At 42.3% G+C, this 26,119-nt stretch overlaps 1 protein-coding gene across 3 annotated transcripts in view; it reads left to right on the plus strand.

The window, feature by feature from the left end:
* The window catches only part of NFATC2 (nuclear factor of activated T cells 2), a 477,760-nt gene that overhangs the window by 246,350 nt on the left and 205,291 nt on the right, over window positions 1–26,119 (plus strand). For all 3 annotated transcript variants that reach the window (XM_069651157.1, XM_069651156.1, XM_069651155.1), the window contains exon 5: window positions 2,386–2,558. In XM_069651157.1, coding sequence (XP_069507258.1) covers window positions 2,386–2,558 — 173 coding nt within the window. The remainder of the gene's footprint in view (window positions 1–2,385; window positions 2,559–26,119) is intronic.

Genomic DNA, 26,119 nt, shown 5'->3' on the forward strand with positions numbered 1-26,119 from the left:
CCAGGTGGTAACAGCCCAGGGACAATGCAATAGCCAGGGCCCGAACCATTTCGGCATGCTACATCCCATACACCTGGGCATTATTGCTATTAACATCCCAAGGCCACATTCAGAGGTTCTAACATTTTGTTAAAAAAAAGAAAATGCAGGCCATATGGAAATGGAATGCAGGGCTCTGAGGAGAACCCCTCTTCTATTTCCATGGCGTACTCAGGGCAATTTCCTGGCATGATGGACAAGTAGGTAGGAAGCCTTAGGCCTGGTGAGGAATATGGGTGTCATAGGACAGGTGCGGCTCCAAGAAAAAGAGCTGCAGTGGGGAGAGGACTGTAAGTGCAAGTGGAGAGGGTGCAAGGGAGCCTGTGTAGGGCTACCGACTGGATTGGACCAATAAATAATGCCCACGATCCCTGCACTATTGGTAGCTAATATGCTTTATTGCCCACTGGTGCAGTTTCTGTGGTGTATTAAGTAAGGGATGAGTATACATTGAGTGTGTATAATGAGGGGAATGGCAGTCAAAATCCACTGTTTGCCAATCAGGAGGGTCATAGGACTCTTCATTTAGCACCCCCTCAACTACCACAGTTTCTCTTTCAGCTGCAGCATCTATGCTTGGTCTGCTTTTATCCCCACCTCCCTTTGTATTTCCATCTGTGTACTCTGCTAATATAGGTCCAAGTCCTTGTCCTGATTCTCTCTCTCTCTCTCTCTCTCTCTCTCTCTCTCTCTCTACTATTGCTCTCCTGAACTTCTCATCACCTTTGTGCGAACACCTATTTCTTTTCTTTCTTTCTCCTAGTCACAATGTCTCTCTCTGTTCCTCAGTTTCCCTCTCTTTTTCCCAGCCCATCTCAGTGTCCCCATCCACAGTCAATTTTCACTACATCCATTAGCTGTTTCACACCCACAATGTCTTGGCACATCGGAACTCTCTCTCTCGTTCAGCTTTCTCCCCCTCGCCCATTCCATTATCTCTACACTGCAACCCTTTGTCTCTCAGCCATCTTCTCTCCTCCACACCCTGCTTTCCCTTTCTATCCCAGATGTTTCTCTTCCTCTCCCCCACACACTACTGCAGTAATCTGCAACCCATCGCTCTGTGAATGTTTTGGACTAAAACTCCCACGATCCCTCACCATTGACTCTGCTCACAGGGGCTGATGGTAGTCCAACCCACCTGGACTGCCAAAGGTTGCAGAACCCTGCCCTACTGTATTCCAGTTGCCTAAAGAGACAAATAAATAAAGCAAATACATATGAGCGGTTAATGCCTGCACTGTATGCCAACTAATTTCCTTACTGTACTTGCACTGAATCTGCAACTGGGCCACTCTCACCGATCTCGGTCCCTGTCCCAGCCACTCTCCCCTTGCACTGCCTCCCTGGCAACCCCTGCACTGTGGCACTGTCTCTGTATCCCTACAGCCCCCCTTCCCAGCACTTGTCTGCACTTACCTTGCACTTGCCACCAGCTGGCCCTTATTATTTATCTTGTTATTCTACTACCCCTCTACTTCACTTTCCCCTCTCCCTTTCCCCTTGCACTTTTCCCTTCCCCTCCACCCATGCACTTGCCCGATCTGAATAACACCGGGCCAAGTAGGATCGTTGTCTGTCTTCCCTTTGTTCCCCCTCCCTGCCTCTTCGCTCGTCGCGCCTTGAAACACTTGTGTATAGGCGCGTTACAAATACCATATCATATCATATCATATGAAATCATTGGCTGAGCTAAGCCTGATGTCTCATGCAATGTGTTAGAACTAAGTAACTACTAAAGTGAGTGTAAGTAATATGATTATAAATCAAGTTAAACTAATTGAATATAAAAAGTGTTCGCAAAAATGCAAAATTCTTCTTTTGGTTGTCCACTACAATCAGCTAGATCACGTATTGTAGTGCGATGTGGTCTTTTATATCACAACGCTGCCATGTTGGCGGTGTGTGATGCAAAAGGGAAAGGGGAATGGCCGGTTGTTTCTGGAAGTGGATGAGGGAACAGTGAGTGGACCATCATTTCCTTGTTGTTACTTTTTACCAGGAAGAGTTGCCGGTATTACCAGCACCGGTAATACTGGTGCCAGTTATACTGGATTTTCTTGCTGGTGGGGTGGCTGGAATTACCTCCAGCTCTTTATTCCAGCCACCCCACTGGCAAACCTGGAGTTTGCCTATTTCTGCACGGGAAACAATTGACTTCACCATTTGATGGCAGGAAGAAGGATCACTTTGGCAGTGGGCTGTGAGAATACTGCTCCTGGTAGTCCTCTGACACAAAGGCCATTGCTTGTCTACCTCTGACACCCATCACAAGCATCACCGTACCATAATGTTTGTCAAAAACGAATCTCTTCAGTAACCTAATAGCCATCTTCTTTTGCTCAGCATTGATTGTGCCGGGATTCTGAAACTGCGGAACGCTGACATTGAACTGCGGAAAGGAGAGACGGACATTGGCCGAAAGAATACCAGAGTACGCCTTGTATTCCGTGTCCACATTCCGGAACCTAGCGGCAGGATTGTGTCCTTGCAGGTGGCATCTAGCGCAATAGAATGTTGTAAGTCGGACCTTTTTTCTTACCATGTCATTTCTGTCTTTACATTACACCTCACATATCAACTGAGTCTTCTCTAACATATGTGTTATTCCTGCTTCTCATCTGGATTAACAAGTGCAAACAGTCTAATAAATGATGCCAAATTATAACCACTGTTATCCCATAAGTCATTTAACTACTGAAATACTTTTAATATGTTCATTGGGGCGAGTTAGATATGTAGCAAAGCACTAGCTTACCAGAAGCATGTTATGGCTACTATATGTGTGTAACAGCCAATAGAATATCTGCTACATGAATGGAACCATTGTGTACCTGATCATTTAGCACCCACTCTATCAACTACAGCGATATTTTTACACTTGTGGAGGATCACCCATTTGTGGTGCCACTCTTTTGTTCTGTTTAAGGCGTTTAATTCACTGCATTAGATTCTTTACTCCTTCGATAAGCTGGTGCATTAAAAAGAAATGCCATTATGAGTTGGAGCTTAGGTAGTGCTGACTGATGCATTTGACACGTGATCCTTTTGAGTTGAATAGGACCATGGGCAACTCTTCAGCATGAACGGAGTGCTCTTATGGTTTCTGTTCTGACCCATGAAAGTGACCGAGAAGCAGTCATCCGCCATCTTGAGCTTGCGGTTTGAGGGCAGATGTCAGGGCGCAGGAAAGAGTCCCTCTCAGCCTAATGGCAAGTATGCAGCAACAAATTCATTTTAATGTGTGGCACCTTAGACGGATCTAGGCGGATTCCTCGATTTCTTTTGCAGGAATTACATTTCGCCGAGTTTTGTTTTACACTTTTGTTGCCATTTTTTATCACACAAATGAGAGGAGACCCACTGCACTCCCCCATCTACCCCTTCCCATGTCTGTATACCTACCCCAAACCCACCATCTCTCTAGTTTGCAGTAAGAAAAAAAATGATAACAGCACAGCAAATTGTAATTCGGCCCAAAGTTTGGTTGGCAAAAAATGGAAATACCTTTAGGAACATTCAGGAGATTCACTCTTGCACCATGAGAAACACATATCTATGCATAAAGAAGGAAAAACGCAAAGTGCCAAAATGCCTGATGAAAAGTTCTAAATCAATGTCACCTTCCTTTTCTTTTTAATATGAGATATTAGTTGATTTTCTGTAAAGTAGATGTGTTTAAGACTGCAGCATATAGGTTGTTATACTTTGGCAAATGTTTGGCTATTACGAATGTCCCCTTAAGGATGATGATGGAAGCACTACACACAAGTAAATGGCAATAAGAATCAATTTGGTGTGACTCTTATTAGTTTAATTTAACCTCATTCTAGGTTCACAGTGCCACGTAGAATACTTCTTAAGTCCTTATTTCGTCAGTTACCCATAAGTCATATTTCTGTATATGTATATTATTCATGTATGCACATTCTGCATAATGCTAATTAAGGAAACAAAGTAATTCATGTGGAAAGAAACACAGGGGTAAATACATACATCTATTTTGCAGCCACAGACAGAAACAAACATGCAAACAATGCCCGTCTTGAATGTCCCCCTATTTACAAAGCAGAGAAAAAAAAGGCCTTTTGCGACCAGTTGCAGTGCAGAAATGTATATTTGCAGCTTAATCGGCAGGAGGGGATGTAACAAAAGAAAAGGGGGTATATGGCTCATTTAACAACCCCCTTTGCATGTGCCAGTTGGGTGTGTTTGCTGGAATATCCATGGCCTGGCAAAATGAGGGGCCATATTTTAAATGTGTTATACTGATTCAGAAAAAATAGCAAGTAAATTGCTCCTGTTGTCATGTGCACTTCTTCCAACCTGGCATAAACCAAATTTGGGCAAACGCACAGGATGCCATTTTGCTTTTTTTTAAACATGTTCCCATGGACGTGTTTCGCTTCCCCCTAGGTTTGGCACTACCCCGTGTTAACTTTAACTTGCAAAGACTGGTGCTTTACTCTTTTTTTCTGTGAATCAGGTCCGTTTGCACGTGCAAAGGGAGCAGGCTCAAATTGCACGTCAAGCGTATGTGCTTTTTTTTAGAATCACCATGTGTGCAATGTGTGGGTGCTTGCAATTTTCACTTTCTACACTTTGCATATGCAAATGGGGTTCTTTGTGAATCGGCCAGTAGTCTTTCTTTGACTCTGTTTAAGCAGAGTGGTCGGTCGGGCACACGGTTTTTCAGCCTGTTTATTGCCATCTTATATTTGACACACAGTTCAGTGTGGTGTCAAGTATATGTTTCCTTGCGCGGTATGCTGGCATATGACATGAGTTGCCCCTCACTTTGCATGGAGTAGTTCTGTTACCTATTGCTCCTGGGGTTTACCTTGAAAGGGAAGTCCTCAGATAGGCTGGTCAGAGTAGAGAAGTAGATCGAAGCTGAAGTTGGAGACGGTCTTCAAACATTCTGCATTTAATTGTAATCCGGTTGTGGTTTATGTAGGCTCAATAGGATATCAGGAAAATTAGATGTGTTGTTTTGTCTATTGAAAGTACCAGTTTCCTTCACCTTCTTTCAAGGGCTGTGACGGCTTTCTTCAGGTTGTAAGGGGCTGCCTGAATCATTTTGAACCAACAGTGCTTTGAGACCATACCAATGGGAAAAGGCGCAATACAAATGACAATTATATTACATTACTTCATTACAACAGCGACAGGATTGATGTCATTAGGGCAAAGATGGTTCTCAGTGGTGCCCCTTTGCTGGGGTTGCTGCAGGCAGCTGCCTAGAATTGCCTTTTTGAACCCCTGGAACTGTATACTCACTTATAAACAAATGTCCTTGAAATGACATTGCCAAAAGTGTAGAAACATGAATCAAACTACATTTTGGCCATGTGTAGCGCATTAGATCTTCAAGGAAATCATGTATGAGGTCCGCTAGCGAGAGAGAAGCTCATGCTATGTGATTTTAGGGATTGTGTTTTCTGTTTCTTTTAGATTTTCAAGCAATTACTGTTTTTCTGCCATATCGTTCTAGGCATTCGTCAGGCCTTCGGATCACAATGAAAGAAAAAAAGAACATGATACAAACATTGCCGACTTTAATGTACAAGGCCCCCATCATGCTCCAATGGCATACATTCCTGTAACGCCGTCCTCAATTAAGTCGTTCTTTAGTGATGACATAGATGGATATTTCTTTTATGTCAATTCAAAAACAGTGCAATTTCATTATTTTCTAGAAACGTTTTAAGAAACCTGTTGCCCTCTTAGCATTAATATCCATGCAATAAGGACAAAACCATTGGACCTAAATAACAGAAGAAGAACGACCACAATTAGCGCTGCTGAATTGTGCTTAGTATATAGAACATGTGGCCGTTTTTCTGCAATTCCTATTTTAAACTACTACCATCAAAAATAGTTGCTTGTATCCTGTATTGTGCAAAAACAGGGCGTATGCCACTACATTGGGATACATTGGAGCCTTTACTGTGGAGAAAAGCACTACCTCTACCGCAGGGGGGTCCCAATTACAATCCTAAGAACATTTTTTATTCCACCTGAAAATATACGATTTACGTATTTAAATGTGGCAGTTAACGAAGGGTACTTTGATGTTAACCAATGTTTATTTTATTGTTTATGGTTTATAAAACCTTTGCAACACAAAGAATTCAGAACATCATATATATCATTGTTACGAAGTCATCATTATTCATAAAATAGTTACATACATTTTGAAACATTAAAAGGTGAACAAAACCAGAAAAGGAATATAAAAAAGAAAATATAAGAGAGTATCAACATTGCCACATGGCATATTTCATAATAATATCCATGTGTATCAACATTTTGCAAATGTATGCAGACTTTCACACACCATTTCATGAGCAGTTTAAAAGGAAGTGAAGGTGTTCATGACTCTTTGGTTTTAGTTCAGCAGATAGATGTTCTTCACTACACCAATGAGTAGAAAGGAACATTTTCCCCAAATAGCTCATCCTCATATCATTGAGTGCTGGGCAATGCAAGATCAAATGTCAAGATGTTTTCTCTGTATCTTTATTCTTGCAGAATCTACACCTTGAATCTGCTGCTGTAATCAATCCTCTCCTTAGGAGGACTTCATTCGTTGGTAAAATATTTCACCGAAATCTGAGGACAATTGATCTATGCAGATTATCGGGAAATCGGACTAAATAAGATGATAACGTTCCCCTTTTCCTATGTTCATAAGTAAGATGGCTCATTGATGAATAGCTATGAATTTTCTCTATTGTATCAATCCAATCTTTATCATATAAACAATTTGTAACCTTTGTAGGGTTAGCTATCAAAACTTCAGTGTTCAAGTTTAACTTTTGCAGAATATTTTCTCATGACACACTGAGCTGAGCTATATAATTGACGGTTCTCCCCGAGAATTCTGGTTCATACACACATTCAGATATTCGTACAGGGAAACAGGTACTGGTAAAAAACAATTTCTGTACAGAGATAATAACTTCCACTCAACCGAAGCTCTAATTGAAGTTAGACCGAGCTCAAATCGTAGAGCCACGAGAGGAACAGAATCTGGAACGTCCAAAAACATCCTCCAAATCCTAGCCTTCGTCAAATCCAACCATTTTGGAACTGCATGGAAGTAAAGTTTCTGGTCATACATAAGTTATGGAATTACTTTGCCTGCACAGAATTTCAGTGCAGGAATGATGGAATAACGTCAACATGTTCGATTTATTGTTAACAGTTTGTTGAGCAGAAGAGCAGATCTTTGGTGGAGAGTTTGTCTCACATTGCATTTGCCGGGGGTGACAAATATGGAAAGACCTAAATATGTCATACTAGACGCCGATCTGATCACTGTGTTCTCCCAAGAGCACATATGAGCCCCCCTTTTCTTACTTCTTGTAAGGGCAATGATTTCTGTTTTCTTTGGATTAATCAAAAGGCTATTATCAATCCCAAAGGATGAAAATTCTGAAAGTAGCCCTTTTAGACCAACACGGTTGTCAAACAATAAGAATTCATCCGCATAAGATAACCAGAGCACTTTCAGGTCACCTACCTTTGGTGACACAACGGTGGCCGGACTCAGGTAATCATTTACATTGAGACATATGAATTGAATAGACACGTGGCAAGGATACAGCCCTGCCTCAGACCACAGGGTGTAGAATATGGCTGACATCGCCCCCTCTTTATTCAGGCGAACCTGGATACTAGAGTTATCATGAAGCCCTATTATTATTTTTAACATGCCACGCAGGACACCCCAACCAGCGACTCTAGCCCTTAACCTTGACTGGTCAACGCAGCCAAATGCAGACGACAGGTCAACAGTGGTTACATACGTGCAGCCAGCCGGAGTGGACCAGGCTTATTCCTTCATGGCCCTCAAAACAAGACCATTGAGATTTGTGGAATGAGCCTTACAGAACCCTATCTGAAATCTGCATAACTTGTTAGATGTGGAGGCCCACGTTTCAAGATGTTGGAGTAATAGGGATACAAAGATCTTTCTATCCACATCTAACAGCGTGATGGGTCTCTAATTGTCCGGATCAGATCTTACGCCCCTCTTAAAAATAAGGACAACATGTCTAGTCTGCCATGATTTTGGAAAAGTGTTGGCAAGAATAACACTCTTAAAAAGAATGGCCAAAGTATTTGCCCAGTTGATTGGATCGTCCTTTAGGTGTTACTGGTAAGGCCATTAGGCCCTGTGGCCCTTGACGATTTACATAAAGTGATCAGTTCATACACCTTATTTACTTCGACTTGAATATTTGTTTCTAGAGGCATATCAGTATTGATCCAATTGACATTAGTCAATATCTTAGCTTTGCTTGGGGCATATAACTCAGAAGAAACTCTACTCAAGTAAACTCTGCAACAGCATTCAACTCATTAGAAGTCATTAGAGAACCATCTTGCCCATTAATCAGAGACCAAAATGCACCTAAGTCCTTTTTAATTAGAGCTTGGAGCATAATTTCCGCATCACGCTGTAATACAATTGTCCATCTAAACTTACATAAATTTCAATATTTTTGTTTTTCAGCTTTGCAGCTAACCATCTGCACAGTAAGAGGAGTATCTGATCTCTTCTGCGCCTGGATGCCCCTGGGCTGTGTGAGCGCTTTCAAAATGCAAATAAATAAATACATCATTGCTCTTGTTGCCCATTTTATATCAGCTTTCGTAAGAGCCAACTGATCATCAAAGACATGTCAATGTTTCTTAGTTATTTTCTGCCACTTCAGCTTAGGACTATTTATAGCAATAAGCATTTGTTCTTCGATTAGTGAGTCAAAGTGGTCCACATTGAAAACTTCCATTTTCCACTCCAGTGTCGTATGACACATTACCCAACTAAATTCGTTGGTCAATATCTCTATGTTTTGTGGGGACCAGCGGACGGCCTTTGCACTAGGAGCTACTTTCAAATTGGTGGGACCAGCAATTGCCTTCTCTCCATCTTTAAATGGTAAAATGAAGTTAGCCCTCAAAATATAATGATCACTCCATGTGTTTTTGTGACCATAAAGTCAGAGCAGAGCTCAAACATAATTTGATCAACAAAAATGTAATCTAAAGTAGATTCACGAACAACTCCAGACCAAGTGTGTCTGTCACCATGGCTTCACCCCCCCACCCCCCGATCTGATTGTTAAATAATTGCAGACCCAGAGAGGCCGTGGCACAACACCACTGCCAACCTGCTTGTGACTTTGGATCAGAGGCTATAAAATCAGGTGAAGTATCCCGCAGATTGTCGTCCAGAGTGTGTAGTATGCAATTGGCATTCAAATCACCAGCCAGAAAAACATGTCTATAACCAACACTTGATTTCCATCTAGAGACAATCTCCGTAATATTAAGTACAAAATCCTCCAGCACACCCATCCCTTTGTGCCAATAAACATTAATCAGCAAAACATGAAAATTATCCGCATGTGCTGAAGCTTCAAGAGCTAACATTACGTACGGAAGGTTCTCAGTCTGGTGACCAGTTAAACAAAGATCACTTCGTAAAGCAGTAATAAGGCCACCGGAGGGTCTACCACCACAGATCGGTTTTGCCAAAAACATGGAAACCACCCAGAGCAGGTATGGATGTTAGCCAAGTTTTCCGGAGCATCAGGCAGTTACAGCTTCTCAAAAGAGCTAGAGTTTCTTTATTTGTCAACAGACGCACATCACCTCTGGAATTCCAGGAAAGTAACTTCAGTTCTTCCTTACTGGGGCAAAAAGCTAAAGACCTAGATACATCATTGTCCTGACTCATATCTGAAAGCAGCATGCGTCTTGTGTCTCTGGCTTGAAGTCTGGTGTTATTTATTGGTTTCAAGCTCCGTCATAGTTATATTCATCACCTCTAAACTTGGTGGCATGGGAATTATCCCTTAACGGGGGCATCTGAGAGATTTGTCGGCACTTAGACCACCGAGCAATCGTAAAGCCCATATTGTTTAAGAGAACTCTTTCTGAGAGGATCAGATCTATCACCAGTTTAGAGCAGAAATAGAGCAATTATTGCGCCATGCTCTGCTTATTTGGGAAGACCACTTTTTCAATATCGGCTGAAGAGAGCACTTGAAATAGGAATTGCAGCAAAGATCATGAGAACGTTAGTACGATTCAGACATACAGGACATCTGTCTCCGAGTAGGGTAGAAAGCACAAGCATGTTCCTGTCATCTTGAACAAGTTCAGTTCTACATGGGATCTCTTTCAATAGAGACCTAGGCACACTGGGTGCCAAGGAAGTTAGGTACGGCTCATTGACTGTAACACAGTCCATGATTTTTCCTTGCCTAAAAGTACTATACAGGTTTTTTCTTCTTTGATTAACAATTCTTAATTTAGTCTTGTTAATATGAATTCTGTTAGTGGTGTCAGGGGGGATTATACAAGACCCTTCAGGGCTCAGGATAGTAAGACAAACATCAGATCACCACTCTTTGGGTACATACAATTTATCGAGTAGACCTCCCAAATTTAAATTGTGGCTTCCTGCAGAAGGGGGAAACACAGAATTCAAAGATCCATTTGAAAGTGGATTCTGGGATGCAGAAGATCTTGTTCACGGTTACTATGAACACTTGCCACACCCTCTAAACCCCAAATCCCATCAGTTTGTGTGACAGCCTCACAATGTGAGATCTCATTTTGTACAGCACTCCTCTGCCCAATAGCATACTCACAATCACTATTGGTAGCAAAAGTGCATAAATGAAGTGCTTTCCCAAAAAACAGGGCAGAATTCACATCAGGGTGTATAGGACCAGGGAGCTGACACAAACCCACTTTCTGTGCAGCATCATCTTTAAAAGATATCATTTTAGACATGGTTTGCATTCCAGCATCTCTCTTTGTGAACACTGGAGCTTTGGGTCTTACAGATGCTGACTATACCATATGAGCAGAAACATGACAACCTTTAACCGAAGTGGGGGACTGAGGAATAGGTAGAAGCGGATCAAAGTTTACAGTATGAAAATTTATCAAACTAGATGATTGAATCATGCAAGGAGTTAATTGCCCAGCTGGCGAAACAGAGTGGAGCTCCATGCCACTTTCTTCCATCGCAGGGGTCAGCATAGTCTGCTTCTGTACATTTTTTTAATGAATCAACTATTGTGAGATTGCGCAACCATTTGCGTTAAGAGGTGTTCCACCATTTAAACAATTTACTTTTTTTCTACCTCCCACATTACCAGGGCCTTCTGCACCCTGTGAGTGTACCATGGCCAATGTTTGCTGTGTATAATTTTTATGTAAAACATTTTGTGAAACCAGCTCAGCCTCAGTGGTAGTAACCTCAGGTAGGGACACAGGATTAAGTAGGGGAACGACTTCAACAACAGAATCATCTTTCGTTATGGGGTCATCAACAGGGGACATCTTCTTACTTCTGCATGTTTTCCCCACAAGGGGTGGTATACCCCGGGAGGCAATGTGACCTACACAAGCTTCCAGATCTTTGACCTTAATGTTGGTAGAGCTTAACATGGTAGTATGAACCTTCATTTCCTCCCAAATGATATCATACAATTGTACAAACAAGCTCAGAACCATATTGGGGGCAGAGAGGATGGGAGAGGAAAGCTTTATAAAGTTATCAGCCTACCTCAGTGTGTTGGGACAAACTCTGAGGTAGGTCAGAGGGTCACTAGAAGTTTATGGATTCTTGGAAGGCCCAACACCTTCCCCCAAAAAGGAACATAGACCCAGTCAGACAGCAAGTTCAAACTGTGGTTCACTACAGCAAAACCAACATGGATCAGTAAAAGGATAGAAGAAATCTGTGGACCACTCAAAGTCTTCTGGCTCACAGGCCAGTTTTGTCCTGAAGTTGCGTCATAGTGATGTCACAACCTGGGCCCCTCTCGAGTAAACCTATCAAACTACTGGATTGGGTACTGAGTAATAGTCCACCTATAGTGCACTATAAATGTTAATCTACTGGCTATCGCATGTCAGGTGGCTGGCCTGTTCATCCCCAAAATTACTATCTCTAACATTGTTGCAGTGTGAAGGTCTTACCATTGGTTCTTGCCCATTGCTACCCACCTCTAGGAGCCTGAACTGTGATTGGCTAGAGCTGAACTCCCCAGGCCTGGGATCCACAAAGGTTCTCAGCTCTTAGTGTACCTTCTTAAGGTAAAAAGAACAACTATGTGTCTGTATTGTATCTCATGTGTACCACCTTAGACTATGAGAGTGTTCGTTCATCTCGTGCAATTTTCCTAAGCCATTATGCAGTCCCTACAGTGTCCATGCCATTCTATATTCTCCATATGTTAGTCACACTTGGCTCTGTCAGGTTCCATAGGCGCTCCTGCAGTTCCATACGTTTATTTGGGTATACGCATCTGCAAGCTTTACTCAGGATCTCTTGCTTCTTGCGGTTTCTGCGTTGCTGCATTCAGCTAATGAGAAAAAATAATAAAGCAATGACAGTATGTATATGTATCTGTCCTCTATCTATAGAACTGCACGCTCATGTTCTTCATGTATTCAGGTGTGTGTTTGTGTCCCGATGTGTGGATGGCACAGGTGCTTCATGCCTAACATTGTCGTGGTGTCTCTAACCGAGTCAGTAACATGGCTTCTTGGTGCTTTAATCAATACTGTCAATTGAGGTCTTTTGGGTTGCAGCCCGGGGCTCCTCATCCACTCTGGGGTAGATTTGTACCACACCTGGCCTGTAGGGCTGGCTGAGAGGGTACCTTTTGACATACTTATCTATCATGGAGCACTAGGAATTGGTCTGAAATAGTATGGGCGTTCACAGTATCCCCTGGCCTTCTTCTGTGTCATATATTTTATAGGAGGGGGAGGAGAGGGCAAATTTCCCCATCCCTCTTCAAGTGTGTGGTCAACAGCGCCCTCATTAGACTAAGCAATAGAGTCAGGAGAGGAAATAGGCAGCCCCGCAGTTCACATGAGACATAATATGTGCAAGTTCAGGAGGTGAGCCGACTGTAGAGGCGTCACATGTCTGTTGAATTACGCTCTCTGAAATCTTGCAAGCTTTTGTAAGAATAACAGAGTCTTCATAGTCTATTATACTTAAGTCTGTTAAAAAGTTCATCTGTGTTCGATCTAAAATTGTAATCTTTCTAGTAGGCAGAATGGATTGGACTTCTGCACTTGTGCCAGAATGCTTAAGAGAAAAATCTGTAATGCATTGGCCCGCTATGGGGGACATCTGGGGCTGTGCAACTGCTTTCCTGGTAGCAGAATTTGCTTTAGCCCCACACCTTCTTCCTCCTCTAGACTGCAATTCAATAGGGGTGCCTGAGAGCGATGCTTTCAGTGACCCATTTGTGTTTACAACCGCTAAATTGTGCCTCAAAGCAGCAATGATCTCAGCTTCTCTACAGTGCCTTTCAACACCCTCCATGGAGGCAGTTGGGGGAATGTAAACCATGGCTACATGTGTAGGGTTCGCAATATTAACCATAGATTGGCTTACATCCAGGCCAATGGTTGGCTTCTGAGTCCAGTTGTGTGGGCCATATGTCAGAATCGTTGGGCCCAAGAGCTGGAATGACACAGCCCCACAGTCACCCAATACAAAGAACCAACTTTCTCTGTTGACACTGATACACAGTTCTCGGCTCAAAGGGAAAAACAACCCTGCAGTAACCGAAAGTGATGAAACAAGACAGTTGCTTGGTACAACAAGGAAAGTAGGTTTATAGAGTGAATAGAGTCAAAGTCATACCATTCATGCCTTTGAATGAAGCCTGCAGGGTGCCTATACCTGTGTAGCTGTCGCAGCCAAAGACAGTGGAAGACAAACACCTCCGTAAATGGCTCTGCAGATGCTGCACGTCAAAATCAATTCTTTGAAAGAATGACTCCTCCTCCTTCAGCAAAGTAATCAGGGTAGACAGACTACACCAGACCCAGAACAAAGGATCAGTGGAAGACAAACGCCTCAGCAAACGGCTCCACGGACACTCAGTGTCAGAAAGAAGTCTTTGGGAGACAGACTGCACCAGAACAAAGGATCTGGGGAAGACAAACGCCTCATCAAATGGCCCCATTGAAGTCCACGTAAGAATGGAGTCTATGAAACAATATCTCCTCCTCCTTTGGCAAGGTAATCAGGGTAGAAAGACTGCACCAGAACAAAGGAAGGCAATCACCTCAGCAAATAGCTCTGCAAACGCTCCACATCAGAATGGAGCCTTTGAAAGAATATCTCCTCCTCCTACAGCAAGGTAATCATGGTAGACAGACTGCACCAGAACAAAGGATCAGTGGAAGACAAACGCCTCAGCAAATGGCCCCGCGGATGCTTAACAAACGCTCTTCATCAGAATAGAGTAATTGAAAGAATAGCTCCTCCCCCTTCAGCAAGGTTATCCGGGTAGACAGACGGCACCAGAACAAAGGATCAGTGGAAGACAGACGCCTCAGCAAATGGCTCCGCGACCACTCTGCATCCGAATGGAGTCGTTGAAGGAATAGCTCCGCCTCCTTCAGCAAGGTAATCAGGGTAAACAGACTGCACCAGAAAAAAAGGATCAGTGGAAGACAGACGCCTCAGCAAACGGCTATTAATTTGACCACAACAGATTTGATGCTGAATCCTGAAAGAGTCAAAAAGACATTTGAGAACCAGGCGGGGCCATTAATTACTTGTTATTTTATCATCTTAAATTGGAGATTATATCTTTTAATGTCTTACCAATATATTTTTAAAAAAACATCCCTCAAAAGTCACATAGAAATGATATGGTAATATTTAAGTTGAATCTTTTCCCTACTAGAGAGGTGCTTGGTGCTTGAGATAATATACCTAGGAACCAGAGATTATGTAGGCATTGTGGGGCCGTAGTGGAAATATCTAGGCACTTGATTATTGAATGTTATGAACTACAGAAGCTACGTTCTGAAATGTTTGTTGACTTTGTTAACAATTAATTTTTCTTAAATACTGATCTTTTTCGGTCTAGAATTTTAACTAGTCATGAAACTATCTTAAATATTGTTACAATGAAATGCTTATTCAAGGTTGTATTGTAATATGAAATGTAAATACCTTTATTAATGCCTATGCATCCAGTGAATTTTCTTGAATTTTTCTTAAACATTGTGTATTGTAAATTGTGATTGCTTGTATTAACGTCTACTTAGATGTGAAAAGTGTAAACAGTTGAATACTTAAAAACACTTAAATGAATTAAAAAAATATATATATACAAACGTTTTTAAGCTCATAATAATATCTACATTGATGCTCATTCTGCAGAGTCTTTCATATGACTGCAAAGATAAGACCCAGAAAGAAGTGATTGTGGGTAGTCTTCAGTACAGTAGGTGGTGGGTGGCCTGCTGTGAGTGGGATTTTGTACGAGTTGGCTCTTCTTCCGCCTCTGGGTGCTGCACTTTGCCTCGCTGCCCACTGCTCTCTTATTTTTCAGTGTGCAAATACTAGTGTGACTTGGGGTGGGCTGAAAGGAGACATTTTTCCCTCACCTGCCATCTGTGCAAACAGTACATATATAAGTTTGTTTCTGCACATTTTGTCGCAAACAGGTCTGAATATGAACACGTGGCAAAGAAAGGAGGAAGCAATGGGAGAAGACAGGTGGAAGAAGTAGACACATGTGATGTCTGCATTATAAATAAGTAATGATTTGAAGCAATGCTACCTCAGACTAGGCAGTTGTGAGAGGGGGAAGCAGTAGTGACAGGAGGAGGTTGAAGGAGTCGGGAATTGACAAAGGCATTAGTGACAGGAGGCAGTAGGAGCATGAAATAGAGAAGGGAGCAGAGAAATACATATGCAGTAGGCAAAGGAGGAGGAGGCAACTGTCGCAGGAAATAGGCGAAGGCTCTATGACCAAGAGACGGTGTCAGGGGGGTTTAGTTGAATAGACTGGCAGTGAAATGGAGTAAGCAGCCGGAACAGGCAAGACGAGTGGGAAGTAGTAACAGAGTGGGCCAGTATGTGTAGGGTGAAGAAGAAGGTAGTTTGAGCAGGGGGGTATGCCAGGAAGCATTGCTGGCGATCCACACATGCAGGCAAGCACACACACACACACACACACACACGCACGCTGCAAATCAAGTAACCCAGGTAAAAAAGCAGAGAGAGAACTATTTGTAAAACTGAGATAACTGTGGCATAGTAGGAGGATGCAGGAGGAAGCTTGCACAAGCTCTAGCTTTACCAAAAAACGAGGGCAACCACTATTTTGCCAATGCAGTAAAACACTTCAGCAAGCCCCTCTCTTGCAAAATATGCGTTTCTTGCTCTCTGGAAAGTGAGGAATTTGGCCCCTTGGGTCTCCAGGTTCTACACATGTTTTAATCTATTGGCAATATATAATACTGCAGCCTATCATTCAAATGTCAATTTTATATTAGTGTACTCCAAAGTCAGCATTCGATGTTGACACTCTCCTTTATACTTCCTGCTGATGTTAATTTCACTGCACTAAAGACTGCAGCTCACTGCACCCAGGCACACTTTGAGGCACCCTGCATCACAATGATTGCTTACTGGAGTTGCTGAATCAATTCTTGAAACTGCATCCCCCTCTCCACCATGACTCAGAGAAAGTGAAACCACAACGCAAGCTCTTGCCTCAGACCTACACTGTAGCGCTGATTTCCGGAATTATGGTTTGATCAAATGAACGTGTCTGGGTTGCGCTACTGATAATGTAAAAGGAGGAGATATTCTCTGGCCCTGTGCCCTCGGTAGGGTTATGGTCTGGTACACATGCCACCCTTGACTTTGCTCTTACTTGAGGGAGTCCAATACTCGCCTTTAGCTGGAAATAGAGGATGTGGCACAAGGGGCCAGCAGTTGTTTCTTTTGGGACTGGACGTTCATATCAGCTTCTTCCCTGCCCACATTTTTAGTGCTTAGCTGAGCACAGTCCTACCTTTTATTTAAGGGTATCCTTTCCAGTAAGTGCACACATGTTTTCAATTACAAAGTTACTGTAGCAGGAGCTTATGGATAACATGAGGTTAGGCAGTCACTGTGGGCCACTGTCAATGAAAGGTGGGTACGTGTGTGTTACGTGTGTGTTGTGAAAGACTACTTCTCTGCAGTACAGGAATGAGTAATACTACAAAACTAGTCATAATCAGAATCATAAAGGTGAAACAGACACAGCCTGACAAGTGTACCTCCTTCAGCTCTTTTGCTATTGCTGACATAGGGCAGGCTATACTCTTCAGGTGGGGTGTGAGCTGATACAGTTACAATACAAACATCAATGTTACAGTGATACCAAAATAAAAGAATGCTCAACCAAGTTTCTAGAAACAAATAAATAAATTTGAACTTTAATAAAAACTAACAAAGCATAAAACTAATAAAAAAGACTCATGCTTGTGATGGAAACATTGAGTCTGCAAACTTTGAGAATAAAAGGCACTGTGGATTGATAAGCTGGGTGTTCACGCAAAAGATTTCAGCAGCAATTTCAATGTTCAAGGATATGTCTTAAAAAAGCAAAGAATGGGAGCCTGAAAGTAACTAAGGTCATTTGCAGCACACCAGGGCGACAGAACCTCTTCAAAAACCTATGGTTTCTTGTCTTTGGGTATCGACAGAATTAAGCTTGGCTTCTTGCACTTTACTGCAATCAAGCTGGTGATGAGACAGTGGAAATGTGCATTTCCAATGGCAAGTTGGAGTTAAATTGGTTTTAGTTGAGGACTCTGGGTGGATGGAGTCAACGTTCCAGATGGGTTGAGTCGATTTCCACCAGTGGTTCAGGTCAGCAGTTGAGTCGGGAGTGAGGCAATGTTTCTGCTTGGGTGAGTCAGTTTTTGAGATGGACAAGTCATTGGCTTACAGCATGTCAAGGCAGAGTTAGCATCAGCTGCTTGAAAACAGCTGAGCCGGTGATGAAGTCGAGTTGAGACTGTCCACTTCAATGGGCCTCGTACCATTGTCAGGACAGCTGAAAGATCAGGTGAGAGGTTTGAAGATCATAGAGTGCCAAAAGGAACACCAAAGTCCCTATAGCACTACAAAGAGAGTCATGCTTGGCCCAACCATCTCGAAGATGTCCTCAGGTTGAAAACATCGTTCTAAGCTGTTCCTGATTTCCTGGTTGCTAAAAGGCTCAATCCAATGTTGGCAGGGACAAAGTAAACCTAGTGGTCATGTACTTCTGCTCCAGGAAGATTGTCTGGCACCTACCAGGCATCCCTCACCTCCAGTGAGCAGGATCCTGATTCCAGTGCACTGGCAGCAGAGAGATCTTGATCCACAGTAGTGTCACCCCAAATATGCCCTGGGGATGGGTAGGTAGTAGAACATTCCCCTGCCTTGGAGACGGCAGTCTTCACCTGTATGGCAGAGGACTTTTCAATAGACTGTATTCCTTACAGACTTCCAAAGAATCCTTTTTCTTCTCAGAGAAACTTAAGATGCATCAACTAAGGACAGGATTTCCTGCCCTTATAAATCTTACAGTGGTCCAAAGCAAGCCTGTTGGCAGGGTGCCAATCCGGACAATTGTAACAAGTTGCATTCGCCTTGCTTTGTCTACGAGAAGTGAAGGGAGGTGCAGGAAATGTACTGACCCTAATCCTGTCCTCTAACAACTCTAACTCCATTTCAGTCCCATTTCTGTCTACTTCAAAAGGACGGCAGTGATCAGTACCCTGATGGGAGAGTGGCTTTGTTTTGTCAGAACTGTGTTTGAAGGGCTGTTTCTGGGGGGACCTCTCAGGGAGTGTTCCTGAATCCTTCAGGATAGTGTTGGCTTCCATATGGGCATCATGAGGGCATATTTCTAAGGCAGGGCTATTGTGCAGACACCCATGCTAGACTGTCATGACTAGAGCACTGCTCACCAAGCTGTCACAGATATGAAATCCAATTGATGTGGCTGTATAACTCTAGAATGACTTGGATAAACAATTACAATGCATTGAATCTGAGGTGCAGATGATTAAAAACACCACCTTTGCCTGTTGGAACTTTGTGTTCTAGCGTCTGTCAGGAATGCACATATGACCTTTGAACTGACTATGCTGTCATGGCAGGGCAGTTCCGGAGATGCCAAGGGACAGTATCAATCAAGGCACATGAGTGCATTAAGCCTTTGCCATTGAGCTTTATGAAAAAGGGGTGGTCTGATTAGCAGGCATCCCTTTCAGAAACAGAATTATCTGCATAATTTTATTTCTGAAAATCAAAAAAGCCTAGCCTATCCCACCCTCGCCAGATGGCATTCCAATACAGTGACATCGGGGGGGTCATGGAACCTAAAGGAAACTGAAAAAGGCGTCTCAGTGCTGGCTGGCATGCAAATCTTAATGAAGAAGAAAGGAGGGTCCAGGGGTGTCCCAAGTGCAGCTTATAAATCGAGCATTGCTGCGTAAAAAAAAGAAAACAGGAAGAGTTCCTCTGCAACAAAGGATGCTAGTGGACACGCCCAGGGTGGGAATGCACAAGGAGTGGCAGGAAGTGTGGGCAATGGGTTGCTGATCTCCAATGGAAGGGACACAGGCATGGTAAAATAAGTTCCTTAGTGAAGGAACACAAAGGGGAAAGGGAGGCAGCTGCAGCATCCTACGAGAAGGACAACCCCACACAAATCACTTGACCTAAATTGACCCAAATCCGCCAGTTGAACCGCTAGTTGGATTATGGGAGTCAAGTAAGACCACAGTGTTGTTCTTGATATCAGTGTCAGACTATGTCCTGATTTCCAGCAGCAGTGTTCAGCTGAACACAAATATGATTCTCCCTTGAGGAAGCATTAGGTCCACCAGTAGCTGGTGTGTCCTGGCACTGAACCTCTACTTCGGCATTTACGCTGTTTACCAGCATCAGAAAAGGAACTTGGTACATTTCAAAGAAATAGTTTGCTCTTAGTTTATACATCGCTTTCTGTTCTTGGTCAGCATTATGCATGTCTTTGCCATGTCTTTGAATGACTATGCAGTCTTTGCCAGTCATGTTCCCACAGTGTGTGTGGGTAAGCAGGGACAAAGTGGGTCAAGACACAAGTAATGGAAAGACGCCTATATTTGGCCCTTAGAGAACAGGCAGAGATAGTCAGGGTCATAAAACATGTGGTGAATTCTGCACTCAAGGTAACATACTTTTATGGCATCGTTTTATTATTATTATGGAGATGATTTAATGGTGATTGTGTAGGTGAAATGTCATAATGTTGACACTTTCACACTAGGTTCGCACTAGGATCATTTCATGCTGACATAGCAGGCAAATTCCTGGTGAAAGAAGTGCAATTAATTTTTGACATAAATGTAAAAAGTGTTTTATTTTTATTTTGAAAAGGTATGATGATTTCGATCATAGTTAAAGGGCCCTTAAGATAAGTAGTGTTCCCTCTTACATGTGGCCTTTTCTGATTTCGTTCTAATGGTGATATATAGGAAGTCCTGAATCCTTCTTTAATGTATTTATAGTTGTGTTGGTATGCTCGAGTCACCGAAATCCCATCACCTCCTGTCTTTTCAACACATTCAATACCTTGAAGACTTGTGAAAATACCTTCCAATCAGGCCATTGAAGGTGTCATTACTTCATTGGAATTTCAAAAGGTCCCTCATCTGCCAGGTTCATTGGGTGCCTATCAGTAATACTGCTGATCATCACGCTGAGATTCCCTCTAATTGTGGTTCCCCATATCTGAGCTCTACTAATCCTAGTGAACAGTGATTGATCTAGAGTTGTGTTTTAGTACCAATGTGTATAACTAAATAGTACTCTTATATGTGTGCTAGTGGTCTCAAAAGAGCAATCAGTTGCCTGTGAGCGTTAGTGCCCAGTGGCAGTATAACACCGAGAAGCTATGTGCATTCTCTTTCAAACAGTGGAATAGGTTGGTGATTTGAGACTAAAAGTCAGGCAACTGAAAAGATGATATAGTATTGTTTAACGAAGGAAAAAAAGGGAATTACCAACAACTGTTAACACTTCCTCACTCTGACCACATCTGCCTTTGCGGTCTCCTAGGCTGCATGAACTCAGAAGCCGCCAACTTTCCTCCAGTAAATTGATTCTTGAGCTAGTGTGAATATTTGGTATCAATGATGCAGGACGAATAGGTTGGAAGAGTGAGTATTCATTATGAGTTTCAGAATTTGATACGGGATGACAGAAAAAGTATGTATGCTATGGTTGTATGATAAAAGAGATACAAGGGAGGAGGACATTTTGTGGCAAAGTCTCCATAAAAAAGCCAAGTAAGACTCGGAACAACCCGAAAACATAAACCTCATTCCCTAAATTAAAGCAGCCGCATCATGGGATTCATGATGGCACAAAAGAATAATGCCGAATAGAAACCATTATAATATTCTTAATGATATTTGAATGTGTTCAGGCAAATGCGCATGACATGGGGAATCAGAGGAAGTAAGAACCAGAAAGGCTGATTACCTAGTCACACTATTTAATGGGTATCTTATTTCAAGATGCTTGCTATATTTTGTCATAATATATCCAAAATAATATCGCCATTGACTTGATGTTTTGGTTCTATATCTAAGAATAGAGCCATAAGTCCATAACACATAAGCTGAGGCTTAGACAAGGCAGGGGATCAGAATGATTGAAATGTGTGTGTGATTTCAATGGCCAATAAATGATGTGAGTTATCAGGTATTGAAAGGATAATGTAGCAAATGTATTGTAGCATTAATTCCCTCATTTGCATGCAGACTTGGCTTGTAACGCGCACCAGCTCCAGCCATGGTAGCATGGCACCAAAGCAAGGCCCTTGGTGTAGAATTAGGCATTGCTAGACAAATCTACCCATGAACCCAGGAAGACATGCTATGTGTGGGTCTCTATGTCCTTGCTAATGTTTAAAACATGTTGCCTTCCATGAATGGGCATGAATGGCCTTGTGCTCATTCATCAAAGGGACGGTTACCCTCGCCTGAGATAGGTTACATGGACACCGGTATAGAACTCGCGAGGGAGTCCCTTTGGGATATCCATGGTGTCATGGTGGAGGTGTGAGGCGGAATGGTGATGTGCTGAGACAGTAGGTATGGGCAGTGAGTGCTTCAGTGGTATGTGTGTGGGGGAAGGTTGGGAAGGAGGAGAAAGTTATTTCACCTGAGAAGGGTGTGGAAGGTTGAGGTCATAAAGTGCAGCTCTCAATGGAGACCATCACACTGATGCGCAGCCAGCAGCTCCCTCCGAACATGGGCTTATATTCTATACTTGAATTCTATAGTTCTAGTTTGGCATTGGAGGAATCTGATTGGCTAGCTCCTGCTCACCGTGTTGCAAATGAACGGTAAAGAGTGGAATAGAAATTAGATTGCTCGTAATCCATTGCAGAAGTAATCCATTGCAGAAGTAATCCATTGCAGAAGTAATCCATTGCAGAACTATGACCAACGTTATCTCACAACAGACAGAGGAGAAAAGGAGAGAATTGAGAGGCGGCAGCTCAGTCACATTCATGTACCAATGGAGGAGTCAAGAAGGCTTTTTTTCACATACATCCTCCTGAACCCAGATGAGGACCAATAGCTAGTGTTATTGATTAGCTCTATGGCCAATAATTATACATCAGGCTAGTTCCTATTTCCTGCATTTTCACATAAACCTTGGTAAAAATGTATGATGTGAAACTGACTACCATCCTAAACTTATCAGCAATGAATATGGGCCTCTTCACTAGTTGGGCGGTATCCCAGCGGTATTACCGCCGGGTTACAGCCCATGCTAATAGCGTTACTACCAACCGGTCTGGTTCTATTTCCGCCGGATCAAGTGTTGGGCGGTAACTGTAATATCCCATTCCCATTGGGTCCTTTGGGCAATTCTTGGCGCAATTACTGGTCGCTAATAGCGCAGCACTAATTGCGTCTGAACATGGGAATTTTTCTGGCGTGTTTACCACTAAGCTCTGAGCTGTGGGTAAACACACCAGACCCATGTTTGGCGGACCCTTAAATGCAAAAGTAATTGTGTTAAAGCCGCATTTAAGTGCTACGGCCCAATACATGATGAGGCCCGATGTATTTTGTCCTCGCAGGTCAATATAGTTCATGTAATACATGGCAGCATGCAACATCCACATAAAAGCCTTGAAATAATGTTCTTGTTCCACACTAGTTGTGACATAGTTGACTGGTAATAAGAAAATTACAACACAACTGATCTGTAATGCGTTATTACACTTCTATTGAGACATCACAATGCCTGTTGTGTGAGCCAACAGAGTGCAGGATTCCAGCTGTCACTGCAGTATTTAATTAAAGCTGTGACAAGCTTTTCAAATTCCTTGCTTGTAAAATAGTTTTCTGTGGCACTGCACAGATACTAATTGACAAGGAACTGTTTGTGGTAGAAAATGTAATTTGGGCACTGGAGTTTAACCCAAGTGAGCAAGAATCTGTCGACATATTTTAAAGCACAAATATGTTTTGCTTTAATCCCAACAGATTCTACATTGATTACACGTATCCTCAACAAGGTGATCTCTTGCATTACATTATGCAAGAGGCCAGGTATTACGAGGGATGACAGTGTATGGCTATGTATTCTAAGGAATAAAATACCCACTACCATACATTAAAGGATATTGCAAGTCACCTTAGAGTTCTGCGACCTTACAAAGAACCTTGGCCTTTAACCTCATTTTTCTATTTGGCAGCAGAACTCCTCTGTGACTTGCAATATCATTACAAAGTATGGTAGGTGGTACATTATCCCTTAATAACGCATTCATCCTTTGTCCTCCACCATATTAATCCAGGTGTTTTTGGTCATTTTACCTTTTTTGGGCACTGATTTACAGCATTAAAATCTATAGCGATCTTACCCGGCAAAGTGTGACAAAGAACAAAGCGCAAAGAGTACATTTGGGCACGTATGTGAATGTAGTTTACCAATCCCTTCGGATATCCTATTTTGCAGAATTCATGTCTTTACCCTCTTTGGAAATAGTTCCTTACTTTTACTTTTACAGAAAGTAAAGTGATAATGTGCCATGCGTTTAATTAATTGCATACACAATTCATTAGGCAAAATATGCTGGCTAGCTGTTTTAAAGTCATAAAATTCCTAGACTCGAGATAATGAGAAGTTTTCATTTCAAGAAAAAATTGAATCTTTAGTGTGAAGTGGAGCACGATAAATTATTTAATTTTATTGTATAAATATTTGTGTTGACTTAAGCATCCCTAGATCATCAACTACAATCAAGACTAAAATTGTCCCATTCTCTTTGCACTCAACATTACCATTAATTGTTTTAAACAAAAAGCTTCTGGAAAGTTAGCATACGAGTGGTCTGATTCATCGTTGCCTATCGCTTGCATACTCCAAAACATTTTGTTAATTTCATTGGCTTGCATGCTAGACAGTGATTGAAAATGATCTGTGCTCGCTCAGAGACACTTACAAGAATTTCTGTATGGCTTAAGATTTCTGTTACGGTTGGGTCGGGAGTTTACCACAGCTCCGATGCCAACAGATGTGGGCACATCGCCGAACCAGTACATATAATTTGGCACACGAAGTAGGTTCTATGAGGAGAAACCTTGGACTGAGCATGCAGTTGGAAGCCCTCTTGATCCCCAGAGAAAGGGGTTCTCCGATTGGCAGAACACCATGGATAGATTTTCTCTGCAGCTGTCTAAATTGTACCTATATTTATGATCTTGGACTGCAAATCTGTTTTCCAGTTGTGAGAGTGCCTTTAGTTTCGCTTGCATGACTCTTGGATTTTTGGAAGGTGTGAAATCTGGAGCTTCTCAAATAGCTGGCTGCTGTGATTGGCATAGACTGTCAGTAGTTAGCATGGTTTGACTGAAGTTTAATTTCCATTGTGGGTTTTCTCTTCTCAGACTACCCAACTGCATGGCCCCCGTGCAATTTTTAATGTGTACTTGAAGTTTGAGGGTGTGGGAGCTGTATTATGAAGATAGGGAAGGTGGAAAATGTATAACCAGGAGGAATAATTGGGAATTGTCTTGGCAACATGCATGATCACTGAATCACACAATACAGTGGATTATACTATGCCTGGAAAAAGGAGGCTTGTAATAAAAGAGAGTTATATTATTTAAAATTTTAGAATGCAGATTTTTTTAATATCGCAATACTATCCATCCACGACATCACCAACGTGAGGACAAAAAATATGTGTCAATACAACAGTTTCCTGTAAATGTAGTGATTGCTGTAAACTGAACTACAGCTTTAATTAATGCAATATTGGCTTAATTAAATGCTTCTTGCTAATGCCTTGCAGCTTTGTTGCATTGGAAAGAGAATAGAGGAGCCAACTTAATAATGTTTGCTTTTATCAACCTGTAAAGGATGGAAACCTGAGCTAACTCACCTGATTCAAAACTGTGCACTCTAGCTGGTACTCAGATTTCTCCAGCAAATATAATAACCTCTTTAGCTTTCAGAAAAGTGCTGTAGTGAATAGATCTACAATTCTCGTTCAAGTCTGGGATGTGCAGATCGCCATGCTAAACCGTTTTTGAAGGTTATTTGAAGCCAGGTTTGCACTCTCTCATGTTCTGTGGGTTCAGCAAGCACAAGGAGGCCTTTGTGGAGCTTACTAATAAAGATGCTTACTGGCATGAGGAGCTCCCAGCCTCTCCAGTGCATCGTTTTGTGGACCTCACAAAGTAAGCAACATTCATTGAACGCCCTATTGCTTCACTCTACTCATTTTATTTCTAGGGGTAATCAGCCACTAACAAGGTCTAGCACTTTGATAATACTTAGGTCCTCATCCACAAACCTTTGTACTGGAGCAAAAGACGAGGAGCCAATAAGCATGTCAGGGTTGCACCTATAATCTTATACCTGATTGCCAAAGTCTAAAACAGAAGTAAATCTGGAGATGCTTTTAGATGGTCACGTGCACATTTGATTCAGAAAGATTTCCTCTACAGTATCTCAGATGCTCTAGGCTTTCTCAGTGGTTGATTTGAAGTTCCCAGGCTCAAAGTAGGTCACAGTGTGTTATAGAAGATATATCTATGCTCAGACCAGCATTTTTACAGGTTGAGAATATTCAAGCACTTTATCTGGTAATCCAGAGGCTGCCTTTCAGTACCATCACTGACATGCCCTGCAGTGTGCCCATCCCGTGTGAATTGT

This window comes from Ambystoma mexicanum, chromosome 3p (assembly GCF_040938575.1).
Source record: "Ambystoma mexicanum isolate Mex_15411 chromosome 3p, UKY_AmexF1_1, whole genome shotgun sequence".
In the NCBI taxonomy this organism is placed as follows: domain Eukaryota; kingdom Metazoa; phylum Chordata; class Amphibia; order Caudata; family Ambystomatidae; genus Ambystoma; species Ambystoma mexicanum.